Source organism: Pygocentrus nattereri, chromosome 5 (genome assembly GCF_015220715.1).
Source record: "Pygocentrus nattereri isolate fPygNat1 chromosome 5, fPygNat1.pri, whole genome shotgun sequence".
NCBI classification, from domain to species: Eukaryota; Metazoa; Chordata; class Actinopteri; order Characiformes; family Serrasalmidae; genus Pygocentrus; species Pygocentrus nattereri.
Genome location: NC_051215.1, coordinates 20,953,240 through 20,978,126, shown reverse-complemented (window position 1 = coordinate 20,978,126; position 24,887 = coordinate 20,953,240). Strand labels below are relative to the sequence as shown.

Below are 24,887 nucleotides of genomic sequence, written 5' to 3'. Positions count from 1 at the left end.
GCGTCCTGTGACCACTGATGAAGGCCTAGAGGATGACCAACACAAACTGTGCAGCAGCAGATGAGCTATCGTCTCTGACTTTACATCTACAAGGTGGACCAACAAGGTAGGAGTGTCTAATAGAGTGGACAGAGAGTGGACACAGTGTTGAAAAACTCCAGCAGCACTGCTGTGTCTGATCCACTCATACTAGCACAACACACACTAACACACCACAACATCAGTGCTCACAAAGTCAAAACTGTTCAACAACCAATAGTTCAAAAGTTTTGTGCTCTGTATCAAAACCGTTCTCTACTAAAACAGTCGCCATAGCTGAGATCTGCACACAGGCAAATATCATTACATATCATCTTATTTTATTATTTCACAAAGTATTCAGTATATCTGTGCAAAACAGGAATATAAAAAGGAATACATGTGAAAGGAAGTGGAGTCTGATTTCAATACAGATATAAGAGCTATTATACAGTGATAGTTATGAATATTTTACATATTCAGGTGTTTATCAGCCTAATCAGGATATTTGGAGAGTAGATAAATGAAAAGCTGGAAAAATGTCCAGTCGCTTTTAATTCACAAGATCTGTTTTGTTAAAGGGCCCAAAAGAGTGGAAAATCAAATTATTCTCAGAAAAATGTTGATATGTGTCTCCATATATGGAAACTAAGAAGTAGAAACAGCCCATTTTGAATTTGTGATGTCACAAATATCAACACATGTATCTACATGCATCTGCCTATTCTGCCTACAGCAGCTCAGCCCTGCCCACTCACACTGAAGTTATAGAGTGTTTCAGCGTGGACTGCTTTTTGATTGAAGGCACAACACAGGGCAGCCAATCAGAACAGAGCTCATTTACATATGGGTCATTCTACAGAAATGTCCACTTTTCTATCACTTCATAGAAGTCACTGGTGTTACTGATCATCATTGGTGTTATGCATAATAAAGGAGACACCAGGTACATTTTTAATGAACAACGCATTTTACAAAATGCATCAAACCACATGCTGTCAATCATGGAAAATCCACTAAAATTTAATCCATTTGTGTTCTATTTTTACACAGTTACCTCAGAATAAAGTCGGCCACACCGTGACTTCAGCTAAAAGCTTCATGCGAAATCATGAGCTGAATAAGAAAATCTCTGAGAACTGAAAGATACAGTGGACTCACCATGAGCTTTTCTTCATAGATCCTCAGAAAACAGGTCAAAGGAAATCAAGTGACATCATCAGTGTGACTTTTATTTCAAGATAAGAGTTTTTGTTATGCGGTAACACCAGTGACACGACTCCTGGGGAACTTTAATTATATATTTTATCATATTTATTTGGCATTTGTTTCTTTATGTCATTTAAATCATATATTCCACAGGTATGTATAGAATATTGTAGTAAAATTTGTTTTTTATCTTCCAAATATGGCCTCAGCCTTTACACATGACAGTGGGGGTGAGCTCTTCTGTTGTGACTGGAATTCTATATGATTGATTTAAAACCCAATATTGCTAAATTGAGGCTCAAGAAGGTGGAACTGTTACAATAACATTGTTATATTTAAAAATATAAATAAATTGTGACCTTAATATGTTTTTTAAGTGTAATATGTCTGTAAACACTAGGGGCACAAAAATGGACATTTCTGTAGAATGACCCTTATATCAGTCTTTAAGGCAATGCTAAGAGATAAAAGTCATGCAAGAGGAATTATGGCCGTTTTGGTACAAAAAACAACACAAATGTTACAAGTGGACCTGCAGGATATGGGCCCTTTAAAGGCCTACATTTGGGACAAAACCTCATATCTCAATTTGTAGCGTTTTTCAGTTTTTGACATAATGTGACAATGCCTGTTGTCCTTTAAATCATGTATGCATTTCATGAGGAATGGACCAAAAGAAATGGCCAAAAATTATGTGCAAAAATTCTGGTTCCACTGATTTCATCAAAAGTAAAGTAGGTTTTTTTCCTCCTCCTGTAAAGTTACCATTTTGGAGATACAAGGTTTATTCAGACTGCAGTGATATACAGTATAATAAACTGAGTATGCTGAGTTTTTTCATGGAGCTACATTCTTTTATCTGTGATTTGGGCAACAGTGAAATGTAGGATTACACTATATTGCAAAAATAACACACAGTCTGACATACATGTATAAAAAGAATTTAACAACAGCCAAGAAGTGCTACTGTTGGTTTCTAAAAGCATCAGTGCTCACTCAGGTGTCGTGATCACGGTTATGAAACAGTTTCAGTAACTTCGCTCTGATCTGGTCACAATAGACAGTTCAAAAATCATTACAAGCATTTTCATGATTATGTTCATCTATTTAACTGGTTACTTGTGTCGAATGTAGTCATTCACTTTCATTTCATTCACTCACATCATGAACCCACTTTTCTACTCTGCTCTTGTCCTTGTAATCAGACTCTAAAGCTTTATATCGCCTGATGGTAGACAGGCGCTAACCAAGCCTGCTGTTCAAGCTAAGCACAGGAAAAAGAGCACATCTTATCAGAATATACTATATATTACGCAGGGGGGGGTCATTTCTCCAAAAAGGTGGCTTTAATGATGAGCACAGTTCAGCAAGTGATGTTACGGCTACATTATTGAGCACAACGATCGGCCAGGCCTGCTCACAAAGAGAATTAACATGTATATTTTATAGATACGAAGTGTTCAGTTAGAGGGAACCTCCACCAGATTTTCAAAATTCCTCCACAATTCACTGCACTTAATAATCGGATCATTATCGGGTTTCTGCAGTTATCTGATTATTCAAATGGTCATGTAAACAGCACACTCTGATTCCTTAGATCGAGGTGAGGTCTAGTAAAGCTCAGGTGGTTCCATAATGTAATGGTTAGCACTCTGGAGTCAACTCAGCAACTGGAGGCAGTCGTGGGATGGGGGAGTAACTAAGTAGGGCACTACTTTTTGTAGCTAACTACAATGTTAGTAGCTAGTGGCCTCTACAGTTTCATGAAATGTAGCTAATAATTGTAGCGCCTACAAAAGTTTGTGTAGCTATGGCAATCATTTTTGCTGTAATTTTGGTACAAGCTTCAGTCAGTTCAAGCAGTCATGCGCTTGCCCCATGCACAGATCACCCCTTACTAGTAAGCTTAGCTCAGGGGTCGCAACCAAAATGTTAAGAAGAGCCCTTTGTTCTTTCAAACAAAAATGAAACTACAATGGGAGCCACAACATTTTACATCCATTTTACCATCTTGGCTGTAATTATGTCTCAGTATGTGCTGATGTGCTGGTACAGGCTAAAAATATAATATAAATGAAAACACAGACTTTGCTCTGCTTTAACCTGTAGCTCAGCTGTAGCTGCTTTTCTCGCATCTCAGTCAGGAAACTTTTCCACTAAAGTAGTTTCCTGTAAAATGTCTCATAACGTTAGACTTTTTATGAGGCTTCAGTTTCTCATTCACCCCCTTCCTGTTTGAATTTTTCCGTTCCACCTTAAATGGTGCCTGATGTGCCAGGTTGTACTGCTGTGCCATTTAAGGTGAAACGAGACAATTCAAACAAGAACCTGTTGAATGAGAAGCTTTGTGACTTTTTAGTGTTTCAGTTTCTCATTGCAGATGAAACGTATCAGGAAACCAGTTGGAGTGATTATAAATGCTAATAAGTCCATTCGTCTCCAAATCATTGATGTTCATCTTAAATCTCTCTCTTTGCCACTTCGTTAGCTACTAGCTAGGTGAGACTGTTGTCTGTGTTGCTATGGTGATCAACAGTCTGCACTGATCTTCAGGGTTAAAGGGTGAATCAGCAGTTCTACATTAACACCAGCGTTTCAGATCATTTACTGTTAAACTGTGTTAGAACTGTTTGTTATAGTGATTTTACAGTAAAGGATGATTATTTTATGTTATTTTAGCTAGAAATATAGTTCTGCTGTGGAGCTGCAGTAGTGGAGAGATTATTCAGGCCTGATTCTCACCACAAACAGAGCCACAGTCACTGATAAGAGTTTTGAGGCTGAAGTGTTGCTGAAGTTTAAAGGACTCTGAATGTCATGTCTGTCTGTATCTTACTGAAATGTTTAAATTGGAGCAGTTTTATTTCAACAGTTGACAACGCTTCACAACAAGTTGTTTGGTTTATATTAGTTTTTTTGTTGACTTTTGTTTGGAAAAGCCTGAAATGATTGAATTGAAATGACTTTGCCTTTACTTAATTTTTGTTGAATATCTCGCTTTTGGGTGTGTAAGTTTTATTGTTGTTACACTTTTTGGTGATCTTTTTGTACATTTGCAGCTTTTCAATTATGTTTCTTTCTGTCTTAGGATTAAATGCAGTGTCTTGTTCACACTTTCAGTCGGGCTTGTTTGGTGACGATTCTCACCTACAGTGGAGCTTTGAAAGTACCTAAAAAGTAGCCACTACTTTTCAAAAAGTAGCTTAAAAGTAGCCACGACTTTTTGAAAAGTAGCTAAACAGTAGCCACTACTTTTCAAAAAGCAGTTCAAAAGTAGCCACTACTTTTCAAAAAGTAGCTCAAAATAGTTCAAAAGTAGCCACTACTTTTCAAAAAGCAGCTCAAAATAGTTCAAAAGTAGCCACTACTTTTCAAAAAGTAGCTCAAATGTAGCCACTATTTTTCAAAAAGTAGCTCAAAATAGTTCAAAAGTAGCCACTACTTTTCAAAAAGTAGCTCAAAAGTAGCCACTACTTTTCAAAAAGTAGCTCAAAATAGTTCAAAAGTAGCCACTACTTTTCAAAAAGTAGCTCAAAATAGTTCAAAAGTAGCCACTACGTTTCAAAAAGTAACTCTAAAGTAGCCACTACTTTTCAAAAAGTAGCCATAACTTTTCAAAAAGCAGCTCAAAATAGTTCAAAAGTAGCCACTACTTTTCAAAAAGTAGCTCAAAAGTAGCCACTATTTTTCAAAAAGTAGCTCAAAATAGTTCAAAAGTAGCCACTACTTTTCAAAAAGTAGCTCAAAATAGTTCAAAAGTAGCCACTACGTTTCAAAAAGTAACTCTAAAGTAGCCACTACTTTTCAAAAAGTAGCTCAAAAGTAGCCACTATTACTACTTTTTCTGGAAAAGCAGATAAGTTGTAGCTAGACCCACATTTTGGGAAAGTAGCTACAAAGTAACTAACTGCTTAATTTTCAGTAGCTATCCCAACCCTGGTGTGAGCTCAAGTTACATAAGCCCTGTTAATGTTCTGGCGTCCTCTAGACTGCATTCATTGTCAAGCTAAAGCGTAAGAGATCTAGACATAAACGGTTAGACTGCAAAAGTCAATCATCAATCAATGTCATTTAAAACTTCCCGGAAGAGAGCGGATTCAGGTCATGTTTTGAGGAGATGCTGCAAGCTTCTCCTGTTTATTCTCTCGGCTGAAGGCTTCTTCTTCTTTCCCCTCACTGCCTCGGACAGCTAGAATGCTGTAAAATCTATTAAAGCTCAGAGCGTTTTGTTTTCTGTTGCTGTTGTTGCTACAGCCATTAAGCAGCACCTCACCATGTCTATATTTAATCTGTCCGGATGATTTATTCACTAACACTGTACAGATGGTGGCTCTACAAGCACCGCTGTCTTCCCCGTCATCACCGAGCTGACCAGTGGTGTGTTAACAATATGGTGGTGGCGACAAGTCAATTGAATACTATCTACAGTTAGGCCCAGAAATATTTGGACAGTGACACAAGTTTTGGTATTTTAGCTGTTTACCAAAACAATATTCAAGATACAGTTGTATAATGAACATGAGCTTAAAGTGCGGACTCTCAGCTTTAATTTGAGGGTATTCACATCCTAATTTGAGGAAGGGTTTAGGAATTACAGCTCTTTAATATGTAGCTGCCTCTTTTTCAAGGGTTATTGGTCAATTATCTTAAAAGCTATTTCGTGGGCTGCATAGGCTATTCCCTCATTAATCCATCATCAATTAGACATGTAAAAGGTCTGGAGTTGATTCCAGGTGTGGCATTTGCATTTGAAAGCTGTTGCTGTGAACCCACAACATGCAGTCAAAGGAGCTCTCAGTGGAAGTGAAGCAGACCATCATTAGGCTGAAAAAAAGAAATCCATCAGAGAGATAGCAGAAATGTTAGGAGTGGCCAAATCAACAGTTTGGTACATTCTGGGGAAAAAAGAGCCCATTGGTGAGCTCAGGAACTCAAAAAAGCATGGACGTCCACAGAAGACAACAGTGGTGGATGATTGCAGAATCCTTTCCATGGTGAAGAAAAACCCTTCACATCATCTGCCCAAGCTAAGAAAACTCTCCAGGAAGTAGGTGTATCAGTATCTAAGTCTACTATAAAGACAAGACTTCCTAAGAGCAAATACAGAGGGTTTACCACAAGGTGCAAACCATTAATCAGCCTCAAAAATAGAAAGGCCAGATTAGACTTTGCCTTAAAATGTCTAAAGAAGCCTGGAACTTCTGGAACAGCATTCTTTGGACAGATGAAACTAAGATCAACCTGAATGATGGGAAGAAGAAAGTATGGAGAAGGCTTGGAACAGCTCATGATTGAAAGCACATGGGCATGCATGGCTTCCAATGGCACTGGGTCACTAGTGTTTACTGATGACGTGATAGAAGACAGAAGCAGCCGGATGAACTCTGACATGTACAGGGATAAGACAAAACTTAAGTCAGAAAGACCCACAAACAAGCAACAACTGAAGACAGCTGCAGTAAAGGCCTGGCAAAGCATCACAAAGGATGAAACCCCGTGTTTGGTGATGTCCATGAGTTCCAGAATTCAGGCAGTCATTGCCTGCCAAGGATTCTCAACAAAGTGTTAAAAATGAACATTTTATTTATGGTAAAGTTAATTTGTCCAATTACTTTTGAGCCCCTGAAATGAGGAGGCTTTGTAGAAAAATGTTTGCAATTCCTAAACATTTTAAACATTTCATAGGATATTTTTGTGCAACCCCTTGAATTAAACCCAAAAGTCTACACTTCAATTGCATCTCAGTTGTTTCATTTCAAATCCAATGTGGTGGGATGCAGAGACCCAAATCATGAACATTGTGTCACTGTCCAAATATTTCTGGGCCTAACTGTAAATGTGCTCATGATAAAGGTGTGTGTTCTATGAGAGATGCTGAGGCCAGTGGGTATGATGCAGTTGAGATCATGCTAACTGGTCCCCACAGGTTTTCGCTCATAAACAGCCATAATAGCATTTTGGGATAAAATGTTCCTTTAACTGCACTTCAACTTGCTGAATGCTTGAACACCCAATATGACAGCAGGGCAGATACATTTCTCCTTAGAACTCATAGGGAGAGACCAGCACGTGGACTCGGGCCAAGTGTTTGGCCTGGAAGGTGCGGTCTGAATATTCTGCCATGTCCACATCCACGCTGAGCTCCTGTGGGCCAAGCAGTGGCTGGACTAGGATCAGTTCACCAGTTTGACGGTCCGAGCGCTGCATGACAAAGAGGCTCCGCATGTCTCCCCCTCCGGCAATGCCAAAGCGCAGGCTGTCTGGGCCAGAGCGGCCCGGCGCAGCAGCAGTGGCCATTCGGAACAGGGTGGCTGGGGTCCGCAGGTTGGAGGGCAGTGAGATGTAGTGGTAGGAGACAGTTTTTGGCGCCAGAGGGCAGGAACGACTCTCCATGGGGCAGGGGTTTCTCTCACACTGGCTGCAGAAGGAAAGATGTTTCAGTTAAAGGGCAGTTCCTCCCCTTTTCAAAATCTTTCCTACTTTAAAAGCTTAAGATGTAAACAGAGTCATTCAGAGTGGTTTGGCGTGAAACGCTCTGTTCTAGAGAAACGTACGTTAGAGTAAGAACTGTTCACAGTGGTGGTGATAGGAACCAGACGTCCACCTCTAAAAGCTCCCTCACAGAAAGTGCCTACATGAAATGGTTATGAATTCACTGCCTGACGACTGAGACACTGTTTTATGATAGTTTAGAGAACTTAAACTCCATTCATGGTGGAGGGATACATGCAGGGTGCTGTGTGGCAAAATAGTCCCCAAGAAAACTCATTATTCCAGATTTTCCACTATTTTCCATCATCAACATTCCATATAAACTCAGAAGACTCGTGTAGGTTCTCTGGTGGTTCTGCATGGTAAATGTCTATATTTGTGTTGTAGTCATGGCGACCCCTGGTTCCTATCACCACCACTGTAAAGACATCTGAAGCACCAAACTGCTCTGAATCTCTCTGATTACGCCTCACACACTGAGTTATGCAAAAATTCAGAAAATTTGGTGTACTTCCCCTTTAAAGCAATAATGCCAAAGTCAAATATACACAATGTTCTCCTCAGTCCAGATGCACTTGATTAGCTAAGAGTCCAGCAGGAAAGTATTTTAATCTGATATAAGATGCTATGGCATTTTAAAAGCTTCATTGCATGCCAGACTAACTGATCAAGGACACATAGGCTGGGATGTATAGAAGAAGAAAAGGAATGTGTGGATGAAAAGCTGTAGCAGCTCTCTTTCTCACTTGTACTCAGCCACAACAAACATCTGACCATCCGCTGAGTCTGCCTAATTGCTTGCTTATATAATGAATAAGCATAGAAATTCCACATTAGGAAGAAAAATGACTGCATTTGGCTGGACAGTGCAAACTACTTAATTCTGCTAGCTTTCACTGCTGTGCCTCTGCAATGCTCTGTTGTGCAAGATACAGCGGAAAAATAATATAAATAAGTAATAGTAAATCTTTACTGTTACTGTATAGCACTTTTAGTTTAACTGACACAAAGCGCTATACACAGGAAAATCAGGAAAACATGGCAAAGATGAAAATACGACACTCTAAATGAAAACACCAGCAACAACAAACAGGAGAAAATGAGCCGAAGCACATCCTAGCCTTAACAATCTCGTCTTTAATCTGGATTTAAAAACACCTTCCTAATATTCTCTGGAATGCCGTTCCAGTGTTTAGCAGCTCTATAAGAAAAAGATCTTCCACACACGGAGCTGTAGGAGATGCTAGCAGTTTGCAGTAAAGCTGCCTTAGCTGGGTGAAGCATTCAGGACTATAATGCTTAAAGGGCCCATATCATGGAAATCCTTACTTCTGTATGTCATAATAATGACTTAGTGTCTCATAATAATAAGAAAATGTCCGCATCACTATCAGATGCTAAATCATTATTATGAGATAAGCCATAATTATGAGATTCTATGTCAAAATGATGAGATAGTAAGTCATATTTATAGAAACATATAAAAACATCATTATGATGACTTATTAAATGGCTATATTTTTACAGTGGTGAAAATGGACTTTCATATCAGTTTTCATATGAATTCCCCTTTTAGAGACAAGGATAAAACCTTACGTCTAATTTAGACATCGGCTTTATCTTCATCTAATCTGTGACACGGCCAGAAAAGACGCAAATCCTCATTATGGGAAACAGATTAGGTCTATAATGAAGCGACTACAGTGGTCAGTGTAAGGAGAACATCCAAACATTGTTCTAAAACAGTGTGTTTGGCCAGCGTGTTGCTGCACTGTGCCTGGATGTGTGTGCTGGCACTCACAAAGGCGAGGTCTTGACGTAGCTGACGTTTCCGTGCGAACGCGGGCACTCGGGGTTCACGCACTGGAAGCCTCCACCGGTGTTGACACAGGTGGTGCCACGGCTGCAGTTATGCTGTTGCGTAAGACACTCGTCCACATCTGGAGCAGCGCAGGCACGAGAGGGAGGAACAGAGAGAGGAGATTGAGGAGGACTGTTCAGCTGGGCATCTGGGTTCAGCCTATTCATGTTTTATGCCCACAAGAAGAACGTGATGTCATGTGTTATTGAGGAACATGCTGAACCAAACATACACAATGAGGAGCAGTGTATCAGGTCTTTGATTCCTCTGTAATATCTCTAACTGCAGAGCTCCAAACTGCCTCTGGAAGCAGCATTAATACAAGAACTCTGTGTCAGGATCTTCATGAAATGAGTCTTCATGGCTGAGCATCGGCACACAAGCGTAAGATCACTATGTGCAACGCCAAGCATCGGCTACAGGGGTGTTATATGCCGCCGCTGGACTCTGGAGTAGAAATATAATCTAGCAAAACAAGCATAGCTCAAGGTATTTTTTTCTGAGGTTTTACTTACAAGTAACACACAACACACAATGCATGCTACTATTTTAGCACTGCGTTCATAAGATAATTTCAGATTTATTCTGGTTCGTAAAAATGCTTCTTTTTAAAAACTGAAGGAACATCCCAGATAAACCACTTTTATCCTACAAGGGTTACTTAAGCATCTAAAAAGGTTTTATAGGAAAATATACACTATATTTCCATAAGTGTGTGTTATTTATATGAGCTTATTGGAACACTAACATAGAGTTGCCCCCCCCTTTGCAGCTCTAACAGCCTCCACTCTTCTGGGAAGCTTCTACAAGATGTTGGAGAGTGTCTGGAACTGAGAGCCCAAACCCTGAAAAACAGCCTAGTGCATCATCCCTCCTCCACCAAACTCTAGTGATGGCTCTGCATTCTGGTAGGTAACATTATCATGGTGTCCACCAAACCCAGATTCATCATCAAACTGAGTTTTATCACTCCAGAGAACACGTTTCCACTGCTTCAGAGTCCAGTGGCAGCGCTTTACACTCCTCCAGCCGACACTTGGCATTGCACATAGTGATCTTAGGCTTGTGTGCAGCTGCTCAGCCATGGAGACCCACTTCATGAAGCTCCTGACACACAGTTCTCATGATTCTTCCAGAGGCAGTTTGGGTCTCTGTAATGAGTGGTATAATAGAGGTATATAGTATATAGAGGATAGGCAATTTTTATGTGCTATGCGCTTTACTACTCTGTGGCCCTACTCTATGAGTTTGTGTGGTCTACCACTTTGTGGTTGAGCTGTTGTTGCTCCTAGATGCCTCCATTTCACTATAATAGCACTTACAGTTGACAGGGGCAGATCTAGCAGGGCAGACATATCATAAACTGACATGTAGCAACTGTAGCATCCTATGACAGTTCCATGATTAAAGTCACTGAGCTCTTCAGTACAAGACATTCTACTGCCTGTAAGCCTGCATGATTTCATACACCTGTTAGCAATGGGTCTGTCTGAAACACTTAAACATGATAATTAGGTGTCCATTAACTTTTGGCCATATAGTGTGTGTATATCATGTATCATTCTCAGCACCGCAGTTACACTGATGAGATGGTGGTGTGTTAGAGTATGTTGTGCTGGTATGAGTGGATCAGACACAGCAGAGCAGCTGGAGTTTTTAATCACTGTGTCCACTCACTGTCCACTCTATTAGCACTCCTACCTTTTCAGTCCACCTTGTATGACCATCAGTGGTCACAGGACGCTGTTGGCTGGATATTTTTGGTTGGTGGACGAGATTCTCAGTCCAGCAGTGACGCTGAGGTGTTTAAAAAAACTCCAGCAGCACTGCTGTGTCTGATCCACTCATAACAGCACAACACACACTAACACACCACCACCATGTCAGTGTTACTGCAGTGCTGAGAATGAACCACCACCCAAATAGTACCTGTGAGGGTCCATGGGGGTCCTGACCACTGAGGAACAGGGTAAAAGGGGGCTAACAAAGTATCAGAGAAACAGGTGGACTACAGTCTGTAACTGTAGAACTACAAAGTGCAGCTATAGAGTAAGTGGAGCTGATAAAATGGACAATGAGTGTAGAAGCAAGGTCATAATGTAATGCCTGATTGGTGTATAATATAATACTATATGGCCAGAAATTACACCTATTTTCTCTCACAGCATCACAAAAGTAGCCTGACAGTGTTTTGTTATACAGTACAACCCTGTATGACAACACCAATAAAGTTTGATTGAATTAAACTAAACTGAATATAAACATTTGGCCCTACCACCAACTAATAATCTGCACTGGTGCTACTTACCCTCACAGCTCCTGCCATCAGCAAGTAGCTTGTAGCCGCTGGGGCAGGAGCAGTGATACGAGCCTGGAATGTTCACACAAACATGGGCACACAGGAGCCCACCGCTGTCTGCTTTATATACCTCGCACTCATTCACATCTGCAGAGAGAGAGAGAGAGAGAGAGAGAGAGAGAGAGAGAGAGAGAGAGAGAGAGAAACCAATGACAACATGACCAAACTGTTTTCATTCAAATCTGACAAAAAGAAAACACAAAGAGAGACACATTCAAGAGGAACAGTAGAAGAGAGAGACGGGCTGGAAAATGAAATAAAACGACTGAAAGAATGAAGCAGAAGGTCTGAAAATGCATAAAAAATAAACAGAAAGGGAGAAAAAAACAGAAGGAATGGTGAAAGAATGAGAGAAGGGAGGGGATTTTAGCCCTTCCCCTTCGCTCATGTGCTCGGTCTGTGTGTCTGGGGCCTCCAGCCAGAGCATTTAATGGCTTACTTGTCGTCACAGACCTTGATCTCGGAAAAATGCGTCACAGGAACACTGGGGACCTCAAAGCCGTGGAGACAACCAGTATTTAAAAAAGCTGCTCAGGTAGCTCAAAAATACTCCTTCAGGCGTTCCACCACTTTTCATATGCATGTATTAACACATATGTACTACATCATCTCCTGAAGGGACAGGATGTATTTTTTTTTAGGTAAATGGAACATGGTGTATTTTTTTATTTTTACTTTTAGGTGAGCATCCCAGCACTATCAAGTGAGCACCAGATACTATGTGGTGGACACAAGATATTATCAGGTGAGCACCCAATATTATCATGTGAGCACCAGATACTATGCGGTCAGCACCAGATACTATCAGGTAAGCACCCAGTACTATCAAGTGAGCACCAGATACTATGTGGTGAGCACCAGATACTATCATGTGAGCACCTGATACTATGGTGAGAAAAAAAACAAGTGTGTGTGTGTGTGTGTGTGTGTGTGTGTGTGTGTGTGTGTGTGTATATCCATAAACTGTGTCAGTGTTCATTGAGCTCCATAGTATCATGACTTCACAGACTACTACTCGGGCTGTGCTTGTTATCCTTTGTCATTCTGTCATGGAAGAAGACATGACTTTGTAGACTCACAACAGGTGGCACAAGAACAAATAAAGCAACTTAAAGATAATAACGTGAGCTTATTTATTCAGACAGCCATAAAAACCTTTTTTCCATCATCATTCATCATCATTCCATATAAACTCAGAAGACTCGTGTAGGTTCACTGGTGGTTCTGGATGGTAAATAAAATGGCTATATTTGTGTTGCAGTCATGGCGACGCCTGGTTCCTATCACCACCAATTTAAAATCATCTAACTCTGGAAATTTCCCTATGATGACCCATTTCACATCAAACCACTCTTCATGACCATGAAGTCATGAACAAAAGTACAGACAAACTAGAAGGGGTAGGTCTGTGAACCAACTTTAAATCCCAGGTGTTTGCTGAGGCTGTTGCAAGACAACTGCTATGGAATACGAGGTGGTTGCTAAGGTGTTGCTTGGCTGTTGCTAGGCAATTGCTACGAAATCCATTGTGGCTGCTAAGGTGTGGTTAGGCTGTTGCTAAGGTGCTGATATGCTATTCCAGGTGGTTGCTAAGGTGTTGCTAGACTGTAGTTTTCGTATTCTAGGTGGTTACTAAGGTTTGCTAGGCTGTGGCTATGGAATCTCAGGTGGTTGCTAAGGTGTTGCAAGGCTGTAGTTATGTTATCCCAGGTGGATGCTAAAGTGTTGCTAGGGCACTGGCACAGAATCCCAGGCAGTTGCTAAGGGGTTGCTATGCCATTGCTATGAAATAGCAGATGGTTGCTAAAATGTTACTAGGTTGTAGCTATGGTATCACAGGTAGTTGCTAAGGTGTGGCTGAGCCTTCTCTATACTAGGTGGTTACTTATGTGGTGCTAAGCCTCTTCATTGGAATCTTAGGTGATTGCTAAGGTCTTGCTAAGCTGTTGTGTGGTATCCCAGGAGGCTGCTGCTGTTGATGTGGTATTCAGGGGGTTGCTAAGGTGTTGCTTGGCCATTGCTGTGCTACTCCAGCTGGTTGCTAAGTTTCGCTAAGGTATCCCAGGTGGTTGCTATTATGTAAGTATATTTAAGTGAGGCATTTTTGGCCTTTACCATGAAGGCTACTATAGCTGGAGGGGGACGTTACCCTGGCAGATGCTGCTGTCCGAGGTGCCGCTCATGTGGAAGCCAGCGTCACAGCTGCAGTGCTGCGTTCGGTCCACTTTAGCACAGCGGGGCTTCCGGCTGAACGCCGGATCGTTCACCACACTCCACTCCGGAGGAGCTGAGCACACAAACAAACAGACACATACAGAGTCACAGACAAGCACCAGAACATGGAAATATAAGTGATGTGGAAACTGGAGGGGATACTTTAAAGGAGAATTTTGGTCATTTATTATTAGATTTCAGTGGTTGAGATGTAAACAGAGTCATTCAGAGCGGTTTGGTGAGAAATGATTTATTACAGTGGTGGTGATGGGAACCAGGGGTCACAATTATATTTTCAAATTATACTTTATCTCAAACTATGTCTCAGCCATCAGGCACTGAATTCATAACCATTTCATGTAGGAACTTTCTGTGAGGGAGCTTTTAGAGGTGGACATCTGGTTCCTATCACCACCACTGTGAACAGTTTTGACTTGCTGAGTTTCTCTATAACGGCGCGTTTCACACCAAACCACTCTGAACGACTCTGTTTACATCTTTAAATAGATAGGATAGATTTTGAAAAATCAGTGGAATTCTCCTTTTAGGTTTCTCTTAGCATCATCTTAGATGGTTGATAATATGACCTTCCAAATAAAAGCAATGGATTGAGAGAAACTGAAAGAGTTATAGAGATCCAAGGTGTGGAAAAATTGACTTGAAAATGGGTTTCCATGGCTGAGCAGCTGCTCACGAGCCTAAGATCACTATACGCAATGCCAAGTGTCGGCTGGAGTGGCACCGCCACTGGACTCTGGAGCAGTGGAAAAGTGTTCTCTGGAGTGATGAATCTTCTCTATCTGTCAGTCTGATGATGAATCTGGGTTTGGTGAATGCCAGGAGAACATTATCTACTGGAATGCAGAGCCAACACTAAAGTTTGTTGGAAGAGGGATGATGGGCTGAGCTTTTTTTCAGGGTTTGGGCTCCTCAGTTGCAGTGAAGGGTGATGTTGATGATACAGCACAAAGACATTTTACACAGTTAAGCTTCCAGCTTTGGGTCAGCAGTTTGGGGAAGAGCCTTTCCTGTTCCAGCAGGACTGAGCCCCTGAGCACAAGCGCAGCTCCATAAAGACATGGCGTGACCAGTTTTGTGTTGAGTGGCTTGCAAGAGCCCTGAGCTCAACCCCACTTATCACCTTTGGGATGAACTAGAATGTCGATTGTGAACCAGACCTTCTCATCCAATGTCAGCGTCTGACCTCACAAGTGCTCTTCTTGATGACGGGACACAAATTCCCAAAGACATCTTGTGGAGCTGTTATAGCTGCAAAGGGGGGCAACTCCATATTAATGCCCATGGTTTTGGAACGGGATATCCAACATGTTCATATAGCCGTGGTTGTCAAGTGTCCACAAACCTTTGGCCACATAGTAAAAAATGGCTCTTATGCCCACGCATCAGACAATGGACAGGACAACAGTGAATGCTGGCTGAAGAACACATGGAATGATTTACTAAAGCCTTTCAGCATTTTCCAATTATTACCCTGTTCAGAAACATTCGCCACTGATCAGTGAATTCAACCAGATGACACGTTTGTAAAGCGATTTGTATTTGCTGCAGGCTTTGGCAAATTACACACACACTTAGCCCAACACAGAACATGCAAACACACAAATTGGTGACAAATAGTGGCATCTGCCCCCATGGAATCAGATAAAAGATAAACTTTAACCAAAATACTACCATGCTTCACATCATGCATGAAAGCAAGCTGGGACTATATGCCATCTACGTGCTTAAAGGGGAATTCCACTTATTTGCTTAAATAAATCATTAAGATGTAAATAGAGCGGTTCAGAGAAGTTTGGTGTGAAACGCTCCATTCTAGAAAACTTACAGAGTCAGAGCTGTTCACAGTGGTGGTGATAGGAACCAGACGTCCACCACTAAAAGCTCCCTCACAGAAAGTTCCTACATGAAATGGTCATGAATTCACTGCCTGATGACTGAGACGCTGTTTTATGATAGTTTAGAGAACTTAAACTCCATTCATGGTGGAGATGCAGGACACAGTGAGGCAAAATAGTCCCCAAAGACTTTTTATTCCAGATTTTCCATTATTTTCCATCATCAACATTCCATATAAACTCAGAAGACCTGTGTAGGTTCACTGGTGGTTCTGGGTGGTAAATAAAATGTCTATATTTGTGTTGTAGTCATGGCGACCCCTGGTTCCTATCATCACCACTGTAAAGACATCTGAACCATTTCACACCAAACCCACTCTGAATCACTTTAATGCTCCCAATGCATGAGATTTTAAATATTTTTGGAAGGTGTAATCCTTTAAGCTAATGTTTCTCAATTCCAGGTAGTTTCTGCAGCTGAGTTGTGCCATTCACTCATTTTCAGGTCCTGTTCAAATGAATCATGTTAGAGTAGAAAAACCTAAAAACTGTGCATGAAGCGAGCCTCCAGCACTTGAGCTGGGAAACACTGTCAAAGCAGCCCTAACGCTGGAGTGTCGGGCTCAACCAACACGTTTTGGCTTTCACTAAGCAATTTTTAAAAATGTCTGAAGAGGATTAATCTTTTTATATCTTTTTGTATCTTTTATACAAGCAACACGCAGTGGTGGACAGTAACTAAGTAAATGTAATTTGTTTCTGTACTTAAGTATTTTTTTTTCCATGTATCTGTACTGAAATTTTTCCATTTTGGCCAACTTTTTACTTTCACTCCACTACATTTCAAAGTCTAATATCTGACTTTTTCCTCCACTACATTTTGAGAAATTTTGTTGTTCCTTTTGGTTTCTGTGTGTATAAAAACGTAACATGTCAAAACGAAAGAAGCGCAAAGCAAATTTTGGGAGAGTTTATTCAACATAAATGATGAACTAACCTAACTTTGTGTAAATAGAGCACAATATAGAAATATGTCCACATATGCAGTCGGGACTGATGCATCTTTTTTCTGAATTTATACAAACACTTTCATTTTATAGTAAATTAGTTTGGGCTGGTTTATGTTTATGACCAGAGACCTACAGATCAATACAGTAAAGGAAACATTTGTGATCCTGAGTTTAAAGCCAGTTTTTATTAAACTTAAACTTGGCACTAAGTTATAAATAAATCCTAAACTTTGCTTGTCTGTAAAAAGTGATTTCAGAGCCACTCGGTTCAGATTGTTGTTGTCAGAAGAAAACCTCGTATCTCCAAAATGGTAACTTTACAGGAGAAGGGGAAAAAACGACTTTTAATGGAAGTCAATGGAACCAGATGTTTTTCCCCTCATTTTGGGTCGTTTCTTTTGGTCCATTCTTCATGACATTTACATGCAATGTACAGAGCAACAGGCATTTTCAAATTAAGTCAAAACTAAAAAATGTCTAAAATGGAGATATGAGGTTTTCTTCCCAACAACAGCGATATAATCATTTTCTGTCAAATATATTTTTTGCTTTTCTCCTGAAGTTTAAAAATAAATAACTTGTACTTGACCATTTTGACTGGAAATGAAATAAACGAGGGGTCTCTGAGTTTTGCACTGCACTAGATGAAAGCTATGATAAATTATACCCCATGTTAGATTGTGTGTGCTCTTCTACAAACACTGTAGACTCACCTGTCTGAGTCTGGTGCTGACAGCGGCTCCCAGTCCAGTTGTGCGGACAGGTGCACTTGTACTGGTTGACTCCCTCCACACAGGTGCCACCGTTCTGACACGGGTTACTCGCACACTGACTCACGTCTGCATGCAGAAAGACACGGTAGCAGAGACGTTGTCAAATAAACTGACAGACGAAATACGATCATATTCATAATAATCGCATCTGATGATGTTCCAGTTCACATACTGCAGAGATGCTACTGATTTCTTGCTGTCTGTTATCACTGTATCACTTCTCCTGTTAATACACACTGCGCAATACATCATAACCTGCTACTATGATGACTCACTACAATCTGAGACTGTAAACACTGCTGATACGCCAAGTTCATACTCACTGTGTTGTAAACCACATTAAATCATTTAGTGTAACACCTGTTCTCATGTAAATACAACAATCTGTTACACATTTATGCAAATATGGTAATAGATATACACTGACATGCCAGAACTACTCGCACATAAACTTACATACACCAATCAGGCATAACATTCTGACCACCTCCTTGTTTCTATGCTCACTGTCCATTTTATCCCCTCCACTTACTGTATAGGTGCACTTTGTAGTTCTACAGTTACAGACTGTAGTCCGTCTGTTTCTCTGATACTTCGCTAGCCCCCTTTTACCCTGTTCTTCAGTGGTCAGGACCCCCATGGACCCTCACAGAGCAGGTACTATTTGGGTGGTGGATCATTCTCAGCACTGCAGTAACACTGACATGGTGGTGATGTATTAGTGTGTGTTGTGCTGGTACGAGTGGATCAGACACAGCAGTGCTGCTGGAGTTTTAAACACTGTGTCCACTCTCTGTCCAGTCTATTAGACACTCCTACCTTGTTGGTCCACCTTGTAGATGTAAAGTCAAAGACGATAGCTCATCTGCTGTTGCACAGTTTGTGTTGGTCATCCTCTAGTCCTTCATCAGTGGTCACAGGAGGCTGCCCACAGGACACTGTTGGCTGGATATTTTTGGTTGGTGGACTATTCTCAGTCCAGCAGTGACACTGAGATGTTAAAAAACTCCAGCAGCACTGCTGTGTCTGATCCACTCAGACCAGCACAACACACACTAACACGCCACCACCACATTACTGCAGTGCTGAGAATGATCCACCATCAAAATAGTACCTGCTCTGTGAGGGTCCATGGGGGTCCTGACCACTGAAGAACAGGGTAAAAGGGGGCTAACAAAGTATCAGAGAAACAGATGAACTACAGTCTGTAACTGTAGAACTACAAAGTGCAGCTATAGAGTAAGTGGAGCTGATAAAATGGACAATGAGCGTAGAAACAAGGAAGTGGTCAGAATGTCATGCCTGATCTGTGTATATTGTTTGTACCTTCATGAAGGAGAACTGTACCTGCACAGAACCTTTATTTATTTATTTACAGCACAGATAACCAGGACTTTTGTTCTCTTCTGTATCCTGATATACTGCCTGTCTAAAATATCTGAAATGCTGTTGTGTCTTTTGTATAATTCCTCTATACAGAACCATGAACACTCAAAGAACCACTTTTATGCTGAAACAGTTCTCTGTATGGTGAAATGGTCCTCAGATTGATGGAGAATGTGCTATATATGGTTCTATATAGTACCAAAAAGGTTCTTTAAGTGTTTATGGTTCAGTATAGAACCACTGTCTTTACTAATGAACCACTTTTTTAAGTGTACCAAATGTTTTGATAAGCTGTTTCATTAATAACACATTTTATGAGGTAATTAGCTTTTTAAAATTGTTTGGCCATCGCCTATGGCTTGTAAAATAAATATGTAAACAAATAAATACATTTTAAATCTTTTTAAGGTAAAAAATGTCTTAAAAATGTGAAATGTTCTAATAATAACAACAACAATAATAATAATAATAATAATAATAATAATAATAATAATTAAAGAAAATTAAACAAATGAAAAATAAAATTCAATTAAAATAAAAAATTATAAAATAGGGCTATTCTTAATGAGCACGTCAGGCTCAGCTTTGTGTTTATTTTACTGATCCTCAGAAGTGGATTTTGATGATGGATTAATTCAAAGTTTTTTTTTTTTGCAGATTAACTTTTAAAAACAGTGGCTTCACTGCTCAGACCAGATATAGTAAATAAAATCAATAATCCACGAAAATATGTGAAACGATTCTCTTTCTGATCTGATACCTGTTTGTTGCCTCTGCTCTGATCAGCTGTAAGTTGTCTATATAAATGAATGTGATTGGATAAACTGCATTACAGAGCTGCTACAGAATCACCGCCGTTTTTGCTATATAATTTTGTGCTTGGTTCAGTCCACAGTCTGCAGGGTCTCCCTCTGGACCACGGCCCACTGGTTGATGACCCCTGCACTACAGCATAAAACTGCTGCTTGTGTTTTAATGGTGGGAATGTGATTGTTACTGTTACAGTAATAGCTCTAATGGCTGGAGAACATGATGTTTCCCACATGTTGATGGAGAGATAACGCTGTACAGCTTTTGTTCTCACTGTAATTGATCATCAAAGTCACCACCACTTTCATTTCAGTGGCCTTTTCATTTAAAATGATCATTTTGTCTTTAATCTGTGCTCTCTTTACGTTCATTACAGCATCTTATGCAGGACTCTTGATGCAAAAGCAAGAAGCAAATGAGTAGTTTTGCCTTTGCAAGACTGGAGTTGAAGAAGGCAGCAATATGTGTATCACTCATCCCGTTCCAAAACAGTTGGGACAGTTTGTGAAATGCTGAACTTAATTGTCTATGGAAATATATGCTCATTCCAAATTTGATGCCCGCAATATATTCCAAAAAAAGGTGGGACAAGAGAATGTTTACCACTGAGTTACAATGCCTCTCCTTCAACAGCACTTACTAATCCTTTGGGGTCTGAAGACACAGAGACTGTGTTTACACCTGGTCACTTCTTGAGTATCAGGAATATATCTGGATGAGGCCACATAGAAACACAGGTGTAAACGCAGATACAGATACAGATCTGATCACTCACAACACTTCACGAGGTGGACTGAAACATTTGATCCACATTATAGCAGCGTAAACACATCCGTCTCTCCAAGGCACATTCAGCAACCAAAACTCCTCCCACTACAACTGAAACTCCTCTAATTACAACTGAAACTCCTCCCATTACAACCAAAACCCCTCCCAACATAACTGAAACTCCTCCTAGCACATCTGATACTCCTCTCATTACAACCAAAACCCCTCCCAGTGCAACTGAAACTCTTCCCAGTACAAGCGAAACCCCTCCCAGTGCTACCAAAACTCCTCCCAGTACAATCAAAACTCCTCCCAGTATAACCAAAACCCCTCCCAGTACAATCAAAACTCCTCCCAGAACAAATGAAATCTGTCCCAGTACAACCAAAACTCCTCCCAGTACAACTTAAACCCCTCCCAATGCGTCACACTGCAGACCACTTAAAAAATAGCTGCCAGCCAGTTGCTGTGTAAAGAGCTGATCTGCATATTCCATCCCACAGCAATCAGATTTCAGTCCGACTAACCAGAAACACATTTGGCCAACAAGTGTAAATGCATGAGGCTGAAATCCTATCAGGATAATATCCAGATACTGGACACTGGAAGTGACCCAGTGTAAATGGGGTCAAAGTTCTAGTTTAAGTCTGTTCTGCATGTGCGTCGCATCATTGTGAAAGTTTATACCGTCCAGCTTATGTGTCTCAGAACACGACGTCTTCCTCTTGGCCTTCTTTAATAAGGATGTATGAAGAAAGTTTTCCTGAGTCTGATGTCATTTTAAAGCAATTAAAAACACAAGCACTGCTCACTGCTGCTCATCTCACTCTGACTGGACACATGTGATGCTGATTGTCATGGTAACGTCTACACTAAATGTTGCTCTATGTATGCGTGTCATTTTGGATCTGATTACTTGTAGTGTGCAAGAATTAGGTTTGGTTAAGAATTAGGTTAAGATTAAGGTTAGGATTAGAGCCAGGGTGAGGGCCAGGTTTTGGGTTAACGTGCACAAATGCTCTCAGAAACCCCTTAGAGTATGACCCATAGGGCATGGGGCATCCCATGATTGTGATCACAGAGGTGAATTTCTTTAACTTAGCTTTGACATGTGTGTCCTGAACTGAAGTCTCTGACAGTCGCAGTTCACCACTGTAAATGAGTTCTGCTCTTACTGCAGTCCTAGTTTGAGAGCATTTTTCCATCTTCACAACATTTCTCATCTTCAAATGTTTCTCAGTCAAGCTGATATAGAAACACTTGTGCATGCACTAGTGATGTCACAGCTGGACGACTGCAATGTTCTCTTTTCTGGCCTCCCTGTCAAAACGCTCACTAAGTTACAATATGTTTAAAATGCCTTATATATAAAGCTAAAAACATATAAAGCTCTGCACAGTCTGGCTCCTCAATACTTGGCCGTGCTTCTTCTATATATCTATATATCCCATGCCGTACTTTGACATCACAAAATCTAGGCCTTCTTCATGTTTCTAGATTGAAATGGGCTTCTATGGGTGGTCGATCATTTAATGTAGTAGCCCCCAAATTGTGGAACACTCTCCCTGTTTTCATTCAAATCTCTGTTAAAGACTTGTTTTCACTGGGCTATCGTTGTTCTGTTTATACTTGAATGTTTACGTGTATTGTCCATTTGTTTAATGTGTTGATGTGTAAAATGTCCTTGAGCTGGGAAAGGCACTATATAAATAAAAGTGATGATGATGATGAGAGAGAGAGAAAGAGAGAGCAGGAGAGATACATACATTTATATATAAAAAAGAAACACAAAGACGAAGAAAGAAAGACGCTGAAAGCAGATAAAGAATTTGGACTGTTTCTTGGCTCTCTGGCCACAGCATTGGCACTGGCTCCTGTGCCCCCTAATCCTCTCCGTGTTTACGTGATTTCCCTGGAGGCTTTAGGCTCAAAGCGCTCACAGATGTAAAAGCCTTGCTTCAATCTCTCAAATATTTCTGAGCTCTGTTTGCATTTGCCATCTCTCAGAAGTACTTTTGGAAGCAAAACACCTTAAATAGCTTCATTTAGGCTCCATTCCTGCCCTGGGTGGAAACATGTACATGCAGAGATGGCTTGTTTTTGGGTCTTTTTGGCCAGCACTGCACTGCTACCCTCTCTCCAGCACCTTCAGGCCTACTAGGATTACATATACCAGGTCAAGATCCGTTCCACTGTACCACTTGGAATGTCTGAGGCCATTGCCAGCTGCAACGCTGAAGGAAGCCATCAATAGCATGCTTAGCATACTTTCATGCTATCAAAATCCCAGGCCTGCTTTAATGAGATGTGTGTGGAGTTTAAGGGACACTCCACCCAAAATATGCTCCCATTTTTGTTCCTGAATAGAGCAAAAAGTAGGCCTGATAGCATGAAAAACAAATCCATTACACTAAACTTAATCTCAGACCACCTTATGACAGCCTGTACCTCTTTTAGTTGAGTTGAACTTTTTCTTTCTCCTTTTAATTAAATTTTATTATTATATTATTACCAATAATCTTATTTTATTAGATTTTTTTACTTAATTCTCTTACAGTTTTTATTTATTTATTTTTATTACCTTTTATATTCCTTTTACATGACTGTTTTAAACATTTCAATCTGCCTATTTATCCTATTATATTGGGTTTTTTTATTTTGTATTTCTCCTTCTTAAATTAATGTTAATTGTTCTCTTAACAACTTTTTTCCATTAATATGTTGATGTAGTTTTATTCATTTCAGTTTAACATGATTAAATTTCACTAAACTCTTTAATGTTGTAAATGCTAAGCTACATGGAAATGAGTCACCCTCGACATATTTCTGAGTGAACATAAAGGTTGACTGATTGTTTTTTTTTGTTTTTTTTTGTTTTTTTTGCAAAACAAGAAAGTAAGGCAGTTACATCTTTAAAATATATGTAGATGGCTAGGAACCAGAGGGGAGTGCATGACAAGAGAAATTTTAAAGTTGACAAACTCTGGCCTGTCTGTTTTCTTTACATTCATCCTGAACATGAAAACTGCATTCATATTTATATGACAAAAAGGTTTCTGTGATCAGACAGATCTCATCATGGGCTTTAATTTCATATGCCCGCCTGCAGCGTGTTCAGCCCCAAACCGTTGTGCTATGATTTCCAGGTTGGACATGATTTGTCAAAACGGTGTAAAACAATGTGCAGCTGTCTTTGAGACAGGTTATCTCTCACTTGATGGGCGTGTCAGAGGTGTTACCCAATCATCAGTGGCATGTATATACATCAATCAGGCACAGCATTATCGCCATCTCCTGGTTTCTGCACCCCAAACCACTCCCAGGCCAACTTGGAGATGTAATCCCTCCTAGGACGACCCCAGTGTCTTATCCCGGTAGGCAGTGCTGGGTATACCCCCACCGGGAGACACCCACCTCAGCTGGCTCCTCTCAATGCGGAGGAGTAGCAGCTCTAATTTGAGCTCGTCCCGGATGGCCGAGCTCCTCACCCTATCAAATAGAGTGTAGCCCATCACCCGGCGAAGAAAGCTCATTTCCACCGCTTGTATTCGCGATCTCATTCTTTCGGTCCTTACCCAAATCTCATGACCATAGGTGAGGGTCGGGATGTAGACTGACCGGTAAACAGAGAGCTTTGCCTTATGGCTCAGCTCCCTCTTCACCACTACAGTCCGGTACAGTGACCGCATTACTGCTGCCGCCTGTCCCAGCCTGCAGTCGATCTCACGATCCCTCTTCCCATCACTCGTGAACAAGACCCCGAGATACTTAAACTCCTCCACCTGGGGCAAGTACTTTCCCCTTACCTGGAGTGGGCATGCCATCCTTTTCCAGGCTAAGAACTTGGACTCAGATTTGGAGGTGCTGATCCACATACCAACCGCTTCACAATGCAAACCGCTCCAGTGAGCATTGGAGGCAACCATGTAATTCAACCTAAAGAACAACATCGTCTGCAAATAGCAGAGACGCCACCCTCCTGCCTCCACACATAATGCGCTCCTGACCTTGCCTTGATACCCTCTCCATGAATATCACGAACAGAAGTGGAGACAGGGCACAACCCTGCCAGAGCCCAACGCTAACACTGAAAGAGTCCAAATATACCAGAGTATACGAACACAGCTCTCA

General features: G+C 40.8%; 1 protein-coding gene across 1 annotated transcript in view; it reads right to left on the bottom strand.

Annotated features, from left to right (window-relative positions):
• Positions 1–4,969: 4,969 nt before the first annotated feature.
• LOC108430258 (fibulin-7) overlaps positions 4,970–24,887 on the bottom strand; it is a 51,026-nt gene continuing 31,108 nt past the window's right edge. The window contains exons 4-8 of the mRNA XM_017702631.2: positions 17,733–17,858; positions 14,089–14,226; positions 11,889–12,026; positions 9,521–9,659; positions 4,970–7,645 (exon numbers count right to left, since the gene is read on the bottom strand). Of these exons, the coding sequence (XP_017558120.1) occupies positions 7,270–7,645; positions 9,521–9,659; positions 11,889–12,026; positions 14,089–14,226; positions 17,733–17,858 (917 nt within the window). The 3' untranslated portion in view covers positions 4,970–7,269. The remainder of the gene's footprint in view (positions 7,646–9,520; positions 9,660–11,888; positions 12,027–14,088; positions 14,227–17,732; positions 17,859–24,887) is intronic.